General features: G+C 45.6%; 1 protein-coding gene across 4 annotated transcripts in view; it reads right to left on the bottom strand.

Moving 5' to 3' along the window:
* The window catches only part of gatb (glutamyl-tRNA(Gln) amidotransferase, subunit B), a 53,102-nt gene extending 43,221 nt beyond the window's left edge, over positions 1-9,881 (bottom strand). For 3 of the 4 annotated variants that reach the window (XM_080192899.1, XM_080192908.1, XM_080192918.1), the window contains exons 1-2: positions 9,744-9,881; positions 5,448-5,592 (exon numbers count right to left, since the gene is read on the bottom strand). In XM_080192899.1, the coding sequence (XP_080049025.1) occupies positions 5,448-5,592; positions 9,744-9,871 (273 nt within the window). In that variant the 5' untranslated portion in view covers positions 9,872-9,881. Of the gene's footprint in view, positions 1-5,447; positions 5,593-6,147; positions 6,165-9,743 lie in introns of those variants that run through there. The other variant, XM_080192926.1, reaches the window with a different exon arrangement.
* Positions 9,882-12,751: the final 2,870 nt, after the last annotated feature.

The raw sequence follows: 12,751 nt of genomic DNA, 5'->3' as shown, positions 1-12,751 counted from the left end.
TTTTGCGACTCATGCACAAGGACCCCGAGGTCCCTCTGCAACCGTCGCCTGCTGCAGTTTTTCGCCCCGTAAGTAATAGTCCTTCCTACCAAAGTGGACCAACCTCACACTTGCCAACATTAAATTCCATTTGCCATTTCCTGGCCCATTCGCCCAGCCTATCTAGATCCTTCTGCAGACTCTCCACACCCTCCGCACAAATTTGCCTTTCCCCCAATCTTGGTGTCATCAGCAAATTTCGACCACCCTACACTCCGGTTCCCTCCTCCAGATCATCTATATAAATGGTAAATAGCTGAGGCCCCAGCACCGACCCCTGGGGCACCCCACTAGTCACCAACCGCCAATCTGAAATAGCATCCATTGACCCCCACTCTCTGTCTCCTATTTGACAACCAATCCTCTATCACGCTAACACCCTACCCCCAACTCCATGTCCCCTGACCTTCTGCAATAACCTCTTGTGAGGTACCTTGTCAAACGCCTTCTGAAAATCAAGAAAGACCACATCCACCGGCTCTCCTCTATCCACTGCCCTAGACACATTCCTCATAGAACTCCAGTAAATTTGTCAGACACGACTTCCTTTAATGAAACCGTGTTGCGTCTGCCCTATCAAGCAATTCCCTTCAAGATACCTCGCAATTTCCTCCTTAATGACGGATTCTAACATTTTACCTACCACAGACGTTAAACTAACCAGCCTATAATTCCCCGCCTTTTGCCTGGCACCCTTCTTAAACAACGGCGTAACATTAGCGTTTTCCAATCTCCGGCACTTCCCGGAATCCAGCAACATCTGGAAAATAAACCACCAAGACATCCACTATCACCACCGCCATTTCTTTCAGAACCTCGGATGCATCCATCGGTCCTGGGACTTGTCCACAATCAGCCCCTCCCAGTCTGGTCGAGCACCACCTCTCTAGTAACAGTAATGTCATTAAGACCCTCCCAGTCCTACCACCTTTCCATCGCTAACACCCGGCAAATTATTCACGTCCTCCCTCCGTGAAGACAGAAAAACAAAAAGTATCAAGACCTTAGCCATATCCCCATCCCCTACCACTAGGTCCCCTTTCTCATCCTCTAAAGGACCAACGTTCACCCTAGCCAGCCTCTTCCTTTTTATATATTTATAAAAACTCTTGCTATCCTTTTTTATATTAAGTGCTAGCCCAGCTTCATAGCTTCTCCTACCCTCCCTTATCAACTTCTTTGTCAATCTCTTCCTCGAGCCCACCTCGTCCAACATGGGTCGACCAATCAATATGCAGATTGAAATCCACCATAACTACTGCCGTCCCATTCCTGCACACCGCACTTATTTGCGCGTTAACAGCACGCCCACCTCCAGATCATTATTTGGGGGCCTATAGACGACACCCACCAGCGTCTTCCTCCCTTTGCTGTTCCTAATCTCCACCCACAACGCTTCTACTTTCTGCTCTTTGGCTCCGATATCATCCCTTGCTACCACCTTGATACTACCTGGTGAATCGTGTAAAGAGGACTGTAGACAGGGCTTTAAACTAATGGGGGGGGGGGGGCGGGGGGTGCGCGAGGGTAGGTGACATTAAGAGGCCTAAAGTTAAGGAGAGGGTACAGGTAAGGGTAGAGGCCAAGGATGTCCCAATAATAAAGGGAGTAGGGGGTGTGAGTATGGTTGGTGGCGTTCCGGCAAATAGGGTCCAGGTGAAGGCTGGGATGAAGGCTCTTTACCTGAATGCACGAAGCATTCGGAATAAAGTGGATGAGCTGGTGGCGCAGATCAGCACAAATGGATATGATCTGGTGGCCATTACAGAGATGTGGCTGCAAGGTGACAGGGACTGGGAGCTGAATGTCCAGGGGTATCAAGTGTTTAGGAAGGATAGGAGGGAGGAAAAAGGGGGGGGTGTAGCTCTGCTGATTAAGGATAGCATCAGGGTGGTAGCAAGGGATGATATTGGAGCCAAGGAGCAGAAAGTGGAATCGTTGTGGGTAGAGATTAGGAACAGCAAAGGGAGGAAGACGCTGGTGGGTGTCGTCTATAGGCCCCCAAATAACGATCTGGAGGTGGGGCGAGCTGTTAATGCGCAAATAAGTGCGGCGTGCAGGAATGGGACGGCCGTAATTATGGGGGATTTCAATCTGCATATTGATTGGACGACCCATGTTGGATGCGGTGGGCTCGAGGAGGAGTTCTTGGAATGCTGCTGGGATAGTTTCCTTGAACAGTATGTGTTGGAGCCGACGAGGGAGCGAGCTATCTTGGATCTGGTGTTATGTAATGAGGCGGGTAGAATTAGGGACCTTGCGGTGAAGGATCATCTTGGGGAGAGTGATCATTGTATGGTGGAGTTTCTGGTGCAGTTGGAGGAGGAGAAAGTGGGTTCCCGGACACGCGTCCTTTGTTTGAACAGAGGGGAGTACAGTAGGATGAGAGAGGAATTGGCGAATGTGGACTGGGGGAGCATGTTGAAAGGTAGGTCTGCTGAGGACCAGTGGAGGATTTTTAAGGAGATCTTTCTTGGTGCTCAGCAGAAATTTATTCCGATGGTCAAAAAGGACCGTAGGAGGAGAGGTAATAAGCCGTGGATAATGAAGGAGGTGAAGGAAAGTGTTAAATTAAAAGTGGAGGCGTTTAGAGTAGCTAAGAGTAGTGGGCGAGAAGAGGATTGGGAGAGGTTTAAATGTCAACAAAGATTGACAAAGAAATTGATAAAGAAGGGCAGGAGAAACTATGAAGCTGGGCTAGCGCTTAATATAAAAAAGGATAGCAAGAGTTTTTATAAGTATATAAAAAGGAAGAGGCTGGCTAGGGTGAACGTTGGACCCTTAGAGGATGAGAAAGGGGACTTAGTGGTAGGGGATGGGGAAATGGCTGAGGTCTTGAATAACTTTTTTGTTTCGGTCTTCACGGAGGAGGACGTGAATAATTTGCCGGGTGTTAGAGATGGAAAGGTGGTAGGACTGGAGGGTCTCGATGACATTACTGTTACTAGAGAGGTGGTGCTCAACAGACTGGAGGGGCTGATTGTGGACAAGTCCCCAGGACCGGATGGAATGCATCCGAGGGTTCTGAAAGAAATGGCGGTGGTGATAGTGGATGTCTTGGTGGTTATTTTCCAGATGTTGCTGGATTCCGGGGAAGTGCCGGAAGATTGGAAAACGGCTAATGTTACGCCGTTGTTTAAGAAGGGTGCCAGGCAAAAGGCGGGGAATTATAGGCCGGTTAGTTTAATGTCTGTTGTAGGTAAAATGTTAGAATCCGTCATCAAGGAGGAAATAGCGAGGCACCTTGAGGGGAATTGCTTGATAGAGCAGACGCAGCACGGTTTCGTTAAGGGGAAGTCGTGTCTGACAAATTTACTGGAGTTCTATGAGGATGTGTCTAGGGCGGTGGATAGAGGAGAGCCGGTGGATGTGGTCTTTCTTGATTTTCAGAAGGCGTTTGACAAGGTACCTCACAAGAGGTTATTGCAGAAGGTCAGGGGACATGGAGTTGGGGGTAGGGTGTTAGCGTGGATAGAGGACTGGTTGTCAAATAGGAGGCAGAGAGTGGGGGTCAATGGGTGCTATTCGGATTGGCGGTTGGTGACTAGTGGGGTGCCCCAGGGGTCGGTGCTGGGGCCTCAGCTATTTACCATTTATATAGATGATCTGGAGGAGGGAACCGAGTGTATGGTGTCGAAGTTTGCTGATGACACCAAGATTGGTGGAACGGCAAATTGCGCGGAGGGTGTGGAGAGTCTGCAGAAGGATCTAGATAGGCTAGGCGAATGGGCCAGGAACTGGCAAATGGAATTTAATGTTGGCAAGTGCGAGGTGGTCCACTTTGGTAGGAAGGATTATTACTTACGTGGAGAAAAACTGCAGCAGGCGACAGTGCAGAGGGACCTCGGGGTCCTTGTGCATGAGTTGCAAAAACCCAGCTTGCAGGTGGTCAGGAAGGCAAATGGGATGCTGGCCTTCATAGCGAGGGGGATTGAATATAAAAGTAGGGAGGTCTTGCTGCGGCTGTATAGGGCATTGGTGAGACCGCAGCTGGAGTACTGTGTGCAGTTTTGGGCGCCATACTTACGCAAGGGTATTTTGGCCTTGGAGGGAGTGCAGAGGAGGTTTACTAGGCTGATGCCGGAGTTGAGGGGGTTGAGCTATAAGGAGAGGCTGGATAGACAAGGCTTGTACTCGTTAGAGTTTAGAAGAATGAGGGGAAATCTCATTGAGACGTATAAGATGACGAAGGGGATGGATAGGATAGAGGTGGAGAGGCTCTTCCCACTCAAAGGACAGTAGGACTAGGGGGCACAGCCTCAAGATAAAGGGGGGGCGGTTTAGAACGGAGTTGAGGAGGAACTTCTTCACTCAAAGGGTGGTGAATCTCTGGAATTCTCTGCCCATTGAGGTGGTGAAGGCTGCCTCGCTAAATATTTTTAAGACGCGGGTTGATGGGTTTTTGATAAGAGAGGGGATTAAGGGCACTGGTGAGGCCGCAGCTGGAGTACTGTGTGCAGTTTTGGGCGCCGCACCTGCGCAAGGATATTTTGGCCTTGGAGGGAGTGCAGAGGAGGTTTACTAGGCTGATACCGGAGTTGAGGGGGTTGAGCTATGAGGAGAGGCTGAATAAACTAGGCTTGTACTCGTTAGAGTTTAGAAGAATGAGGGGAGATCTCATTGAGACGTATAAGATGATGAATGGGATGGATAGGATAGAGGTGGAAAGACTCTTCCCGCTCAAAAAAGACAGTAGGACTAGGGGGCACAGCCTCAAGATAAAGGGGGGGCGGTTCAGAACGGAGTTGAGGAGGAACTTCTTCACTCAAAGGGTGGTGAATCTCTGGAATTCTCTGCCCGTTGAAGTGGTGGAGGCTGCCTCGCTAAATATTTTTAAGAAGCGGGTTGATGGGTTTTTGATAAGAGAGGGGATTAAGGGTTATGGGGAGAGGGCGGGAAAGTGGAACTGAGCCACGACAGATCAGCCATGATCTTATTGAATGGCGGGGCAGGCTCGAAGGGCCAGATGGCCTACTCCTGCTCCTATTTCTTATGTTCTTATGTTCTTAAGGGTTACGGGGAGAGGGCGGGAATGTGGAACTGAGCCACGACAGATCAGCCATGATCTTATTGAATGGCGGGGCAGGCTCGAAGGGCCAGATGGCCTACTCCTGCTCCTATTTCTTATGTTCTTAATTCCCCTTAATTTTGGAATTAGATAATTCACTTGCTTCTTTAAACAATTTTATTTCTCTTTGCTGCTGCAATTCTCTTATTCAGGTAACAGCAGACAAGGTGCCTAACAATTTACATCAATTGCAACTGGTTTACATAGGTAGAATGCAAAGTCTGTAACATTAAAAAAATCACTTTAGCAAGATGCATCTTTCTATCCAAATTCAGTTATATAAAGCATTCTTTTTTTTAACCACAACAAGTCCAATGTAAAGACCTTGAAGAATACTCACTGGTAATGTGCCTGGAAGTGAAGCATCTAAAAATGATACCAACGAATTTGGAGGTGCTGAAAATTGTACACAGGACCCAGAGAATAGCTTGGAGTTGGAACATAACTGAGCATGGACTTCCAATCCCACAACTCCCATCCATTTTCTGGAAGACAAAAATGATTATTTATAAAACACGTGAAATAAGTATGACCAATAAACAAAATTATAACTGCTTTACAGAACTATAGCAATCTATCTGACTGTTAAAAAGAAATCTCAAAATCATGCAAGACTTTGCATTTTGGATGAGACATTAAACAGACTCTTAGATGGACATCAAAGATCCAATCATACTCCTATGAAGAGTGGCAGGGAAGTTATTTCCAATGTCCTGACTGATATTTATTCCTCAGTATCACTAAAACCAGATTATCTGGTCATTGTTACTTGCAAAAGCTTGTTGTTTGGTAATTGACTGCCAGATTTTCTGCCACTTAGAAGTATTTCATTGGCTATAAAGTGGATGGGGACATTATGAATTGTGAAAGATCGAAAGAATCAATAAAGTTCATACATACACATAAAATGTAATATCATATACGTCATGAATGGGGCATGTGCCATAATTTATGTTTACTTCCAACAGTCTGTCTTGCAAAAATAAAGGTTAAATAATTTTTACAAATTGAAAATGAAGCAACACTTGTGTTACACTCACCAAAAATCATTTTTTTGTTTCTGGAAAAGCTCAGCAAAGCTCGTCGCAATATCCCACCTATGCTTCCAGGAGAAATAGTTTCTTTAGTAAGATACAAAGTTTAGCAGAAAATAATAATATACACTGCTTTTATACCTATCTACACTTGAGAATTTACTGGCAGCAATTTTCTAGGGGTTTCTTCTGCCTCAGCAAATAACAGGGCTAAATTTGCCCAAATTTGGTGAGCTGAGTAATTTGACTGTCCTGAGTAGTCTAGAAAAACTAGCTACCCTGATTACAATTATATTTCTGGTGATGTCACTTGCCCTTAAACTAAGACTATGGTCATTGTACTAAATGGCCAAATCATTAAAGTCAATAAATAAAAGTCTTCTTATAGTAATATACTTTACTTACATTACAACACACAATTATCAAATAACAATTTCTTGATCGTAAAAGTTATCTATATTAAAAGAATAAGGCTTGGTCTTTGATGTGATAAGGACAGTGAAACTCAATATTTGCCATCATTATTTCACTGAAACCATCAGCAATTTTAAAAATCTAGACAAGTACAGAATAATGTGGAACCCCAGGAGTGTCTACACTCCTCCACAGTGTCTGGTGTAGAGGTTCCCAAATCTGACAAGACACTGTAAAAACCCTTGAAAAAGTTGAAGCTAGTTGAATAGAGTTTTTTTACAGTGTACTAACTTCATAATTTGCTAAACATTCTCAATGACTCAGCGAAGCTAATTTGTATTTGCAGATCAGATTTCATCACAATGATTAAAAAATTCCACATTTTTAAACGTATGGCTTTGGAGGCTTGGGAGAGAGTACAGAGAAGATGTTGCATAGTATGGACTATTAGCTATGAGAAGACATTGAATAAACTGGGATTGTTCTCCCTGGAAATACAGAGGCTGAAGGGTGACCTGATAGAAGTTTATAAAATTATGAGGGGTATGGATAGGGTGAACAGTTGGAGGCTTTTTCCCCAGGGCAGAAATGACAATTACAAGGGGGGCACAAGTTCAAGATAAGAGGGGGAAAGGTTCAGTGGCGACGTGTAGGTTGAGTTTTTTTTACACAGAGGGGATAGGAATGCACTGCTAAATGAGGTGGTTGAGGCAGACATGTTAGCGACATTTAAAACTTATCTGGATAGACACATGAACAGACGGGGAATAGAGGGATAAAAACGGTTAGTCTAGATAGGACAACGTGATTGGTGCAGGCTTGGAGGACTGAAGGGCCTGTTCCTGTGCTGTACTGTTCTTTGTGTATCTTTTTAAAAGTCTGTTTATTTCACTTCTACTTCAATACAATAAAAAAATTATTTCACAAAATTTAAATTTAAAGTGAAGAAGCTTTTAACTTCCATTTTGCTATATGAAAAATGCAACTTGATTGTATGTCAATCTTCTTGTTGACATTACCGCCCACAAGATGATAGAAAACTGGAGCAGAAGTGAGCCATTCAGCCCATTGAGCCTGCTCTGCCAAAAGCACGCATGACCTGACTGTGGCCTAAACTCCACTTTTCTGCTTACCTCCCTTTGACTGCCTTGTAAATCAAAATTCTGTTTACCTCAGCTTTGAACACATCGAATGATTCAGCCTCCGCTGCTCTCTGGAAACAATCTTTTGAAAGAATAAACCTCTTTTCATTTCCACCTAAAGTATGAGACCACTTATTTTTAAAATGTGCCCTTTTATGTTCTAGATTCTTACAAATGGAAACATCAACCTGGATTTTCATCACTAAGACAGGTAGCGGGAGTTGGGAAAATTCCCTGCTCAACCTACCTGCCTTGGGAGAAAATGACCGCAAAGACAGGATCTCCATTGCTGGGGGCGGATGCAGGCTGCAGTCAGGCCAGCTGGCCAGGAAAGAGGTTGAAGGCAGCCACAGGCCTGCCAGGATGGGCTGTATAAACACATCCCATTGTCACAAGAGGGTTCGTTGGTGCTGTGGGACATTCTCCCAGTTAAAATAAAAACAGATAGGCTCATCAACCCTCACCCTTCACACACTCCTCATGCCTCCCATGCCATGTGCCCCCTTGACTCCCCCCATTATCTCACATGCACCCTATGCCAACCAATGCCCTCAACCAACGTTCCTCTCAGCCAAACCTCATTATGCATTCTAGCCTGAGAACATCCATTACTCTGATGAAACACACAAGCTCCAAGGAAAACATTGCTTGATTGACAGCTCTGGATCTCTAGTCTCAGCTGTCTACTGCATAATGTTTATTTACACAAAGTTAGGAGATTGCAAATGCTTGCAATTTGTTATTGATACTTTAGAACGATTGACACTTTAATTGAACTGCAGTGAAACAATCTTTTCTGAAAACATAGTGGAAAGTAATGAATGAATGACTGCTTTTTAAAGCTCTTTTAATACATTCTATTGTCACAAGAGGGATTACTAGTTCTATAGAATGTATGGGGTAAATGGGAATGGATTGTCATAGTTTGGCATAGGGGGCACAGGAGTGGGTGGAATCATGAGCAGCAATGGGAGGTTGGATATGAGTCGTATCTTGGCATACTTTACCATAGAGGGATGTAGAGTCTGGGTTGTTAAGTATGTTCATGTCTGAGATAGCTTTTTAATCAGTTAGGGAATCAAGAATTATGGGGATAAAATAGAAAAGTGGAGTTAAGGATTATATCAGATTAGTCATGATTTCATTGAATGGTGGAGCAGATTCAATGGCCCAAGTGGCCTACTTCTGCTCTCACATCTTACATTCTATGGTCTTTTGTGAGCATGAGGATGGCTTTTTAACACGCCTTTTAAAAGTGTAGTGCAAAGCAGTACAATAAATACTAGTGAAAAGTTGAAAAAGTCTAAAATGAAAATGTACAAACAGATGTGAGCATTGATGAAATTATTTAACTCAACAACAAAACTGCATGAATAAACCTTGTAAATTGGTTTGCTTGACATTTTTAAAGGGGCATCATTTTACTAAAAGGTGTTTTTAAATAGATGCAAATTGTTTTGCCCAACACACGAATGTCATTAAAGCACAGATTTAAACTTTCTCATTATCACTGCTATTTCAACATGTCAGTCACTTGCAGATGCTACTTTATAAAAAAAACAAACAAAACATTCAAAACGCAAGTATTTGTCTTTGCTAATTCAGTCCAAAAATGTGCAGATTAGGTGGATTGGCCACAGTAAATTGCCCTTTAGTGCCCCAGGATGTGTAGGTTAGGAGGATTAACGGGGTACATAAGTAGGATTAAGGGAGTAAAATGCTCTGTTGGGGAGTCGGTACAGACTTGATGGGCCAAATGGCCTCCTTCTGCACTTCTAGAATTTATAATTAAACAATGCTGTGCCATTGTTGTTATGCAACACTAAAATAACACAGCAGGTATTAATGTGATTACAGGCAGGAGGTCAATCTGAGCTGGATGATTTCTGTAACATCACTCTTGACCTTGACAATAAATGGGGGTTGATCACAAAACATCAGCCAGATGTTCACTTTGAATGCGGCAGCGGCTAAGATGCTATCTCTGTGCAGTACCACCGCTCCATTTGTAATCATACCATGTCAATATGCTTTTTAAACTATCACCTTTTAGCGCTGCCGTCCCTTATTGCTGCGGAGTTCGCGCACCGCCTGACAACAATTAAACGGTTCACCGTTCCATTCGTCAGCGCGCTCCGACAACACACACGCACAACCCTTAACGGCGGCGCCATGATGCTTCACGGAGAGGATGTGGGCGGGGAGGGGCGAGTGAGGTGGAGATGCAAGTCTGATGGGAGTTGTAGTTCTCATCCCACAGCGGCGGCGCCATGATGGTTCACTCAGAGATGGGGAGGTAGAACGCACAGCCCGATGGGAGTTGTAGTTCTCATCCCACACAACGGCGGCGCCATGATGTTTCACTCAGATGGAGAGGGGGAACGCAAGGCCCAATGGGAACTGTAGTTCTCATCCCTTAGAATTGCGCCCAAGCCTTTGACTAAGGGTCATCTGGACTCAAAACATCAGCTCTTTTCTCTCCTTACAGATGCTGCTAGACCTGCTGAGATTTTCCAGCATTTTCTGTTTTGGTTTCAGATTCCAGCATTTACTTCATTTCCTAGTAAACTAGCTTCTGTTTTGTGTCCAAACCTCCCTCCCCCCCAAAACGTTTTTTCTGAACGTGAATGAGAAGATCATCCGTTCCAAGTATCAAATCACAGAACTGTTACGGTGCAGAAGAAGGCCATTTGGCCCATCACGTTTGCATCCCTGGTTCTCCAGACCATCATTATGGCTCAGTGTCATCCCCCTTGCCTTTGCCCCATATCATAGGATCATAGAATCCCCTACAGTGCAGAAAGAGGATAGTTAGCCCCTCAAGTCTGGACTGACAACTATCCCATTCAGAGCCTATCCTCATACTCTGCGCATTTACCCTGCTAATCCCCTGTGACACTAAGGGGCAATTTATCATGGCCAATCAACCTAACCTGCACATCTTCTGACTGTGGGAGGAAACCAGAGCACCCGGCAGAAACCCACGCAGACATGGGAAGAATGTGCAAACTCCACACAGACAGTGGCCCGAGGCTGGAATTGAACCCAGGTCCCTGGCTCTGTGAGACGGCAGTGCTAACCACTGCGCCATCGTGCAGCCGCTATTTCTATTTCTATTCAAGTTTGGCTTCTCCAAACTGGGTTCCACAGGAGGATCCCAAGGGTTCTGCAACAGGCTAGACTGGTATGGAAATAAAATGTCTCAAGCTACTTGTCCAAGCAAAGGCTGGACAAGATGGAAATGGCTTGAAATTTCAAGATCAGTAGAGCAATGGGGAGAGCAGGCAGGATTGTGGAAAGGGGACATTAAAGCGGGAGTGGGGGGGAGATGGCCATCATCAGGTGGGTGGAGGGGAAAGGTGGTTTAAAGTGACCTTGAGGGTGGGGGGAGGTGGCCTGAAGTGACCTTGCAGGCTGAGCTGATCTGTGTCAGTAGTCCACAGACTGAAGGGCCGCTCACAATAACCCAATACCTGCTCCTTCACTTCAGCCAATCCTGAAATTCACACTGAGTGCTATAAGTGCTGAATCAGCTCCAGCTCATCCATTGTAACTGGCCTTATGCCTTTTGCAGGTTCACGCAGACCATGGCTGCTAGTCAGCCCAATGCTCTCTGTTGTCGGAGTGCGCATGTCTAAGGATGAGGAGGCTCAGGAAGAATAGTCACAGTGCTCACCAGCACCCTCCACCAGAGCAGAAACACACACCATTTATGAGGCAAAGTTCATGGTTAGAGTCAGGATCACTTTCTGACAACGCCTCACAGACACATCCCTGCAGCAGTCGACAACAGGGACAGTCCAGGCCTCCGGCACTCTGGCACTGGAGACCAGCCACCTGCTCAATCCCAGTCAGCTGTTGAGCCTCTGGAAGTGGCTGTCCGATCACTGATGGAGATGCAAATGGAGGCAGTGGAACATCAAGCAGATCTTCAATAATCACTCGCAGGGTGCATGAGTCCCTCTGCGTTCTGCCTGATGGCATGGTTCTGACATGTGAGTGCCTCGAGGCCACCATAGGAAGGTTGGGAACCACCATGGAAACATTGGTCCAGCAAGTCCTGCCAGATTTGTGCTCAGCCCTGCACTCCATGGCCATACACTCTGGTGGGCACCATCAGGATATAGATCACATGAGGACCAGGCATCCTGACCTCCCTCTAGATGCTCCATCTCCTCCAGGAGTTGTGCTGGGCCCACTGGCATCCACATGGAGGATGAGCATCAGCTAGACACCCTGGGGGACTTCATTCAGAGGAGTTCAAGGGAGTGCAGTAACACACAGGCCCCTCTGCCTGTAGCTGCACCAACTCCAGCAGTACAAGCTGCCGAAGGTGCTTCTGCCCCTGAACAGATGACCCTTATGAGTCTGTGGGCCTCCTGGGCTCAGGCTACCAGAGGAAGTCTGCCAAGGTCATCACAGGTATCAGAATGTAGCAGTCAGCAGGCTGTCTCCATCTCTGTTGCAGATGTTGGGGCTGCACCAAGGCTTGGTGTTAGGGTTAGGAAAGATGAATGTTTTGATGTCACCTCAGAGTCATGGATTGCTCTATCACTGTGAATAAATTGCACTTTTTGAAAACCAGTCCATCAGTATGTGAATGTAATGGTCAGGTGAAAGCATTTTGGATTGGATCTTTGCAATCCTCTTATCTCAAGGTTAACAGCCTTTCTCATATGCATAATATCCCCTTTTAAGATTAACATTCATATGATACCACATAAGTGCAACTTGTTGCCAAACCCTTGTGTATTGTCATGGAGATGTGTGTAATTCTTTTCCTGCAAAAGACATTGGTCACCTCCTAAATGCTCCTGAGCGTGCTGCTGTCTGTGAAAGGTTCCTAGTTTGGGACTGGAAAGACCCAGAGGCAAAGATGTTGAGTGTATGATGTGTGAGTTCTCAATCATTAGTCCTCAAGGGATAGTAAGGGCTGAGGAGGGATCATCAGATATGTGACTCTCTGCGCACCTGAGTTTCCTACTGATAATGTTTCAAACCAAAACAAGCAATTCAGGATGACAGCCCTACACTGGTCTGCACTTCCTTAGCAG

The sequence above is a fragment of the Carcharhinus amblyrhynchos genome, chromosome 1, assembly GCF_965287045.1.
Source record: "Carcharhinus amblyrhynchos chromosome 1, sCarAmb.v2.hapA, whole genome shotgun sequence".
NCBI classification, from domain to species: Eukaryota; Metazoa; Chordata; class Chondrichthyes; order Carcharhiniformes; family Carcharhinidae; genus Carcharhinus; species Carcharhinus amblyrhynchos.
This window is presented reverse-complemented; position numbering and strand designations above follow the sequence as displayed.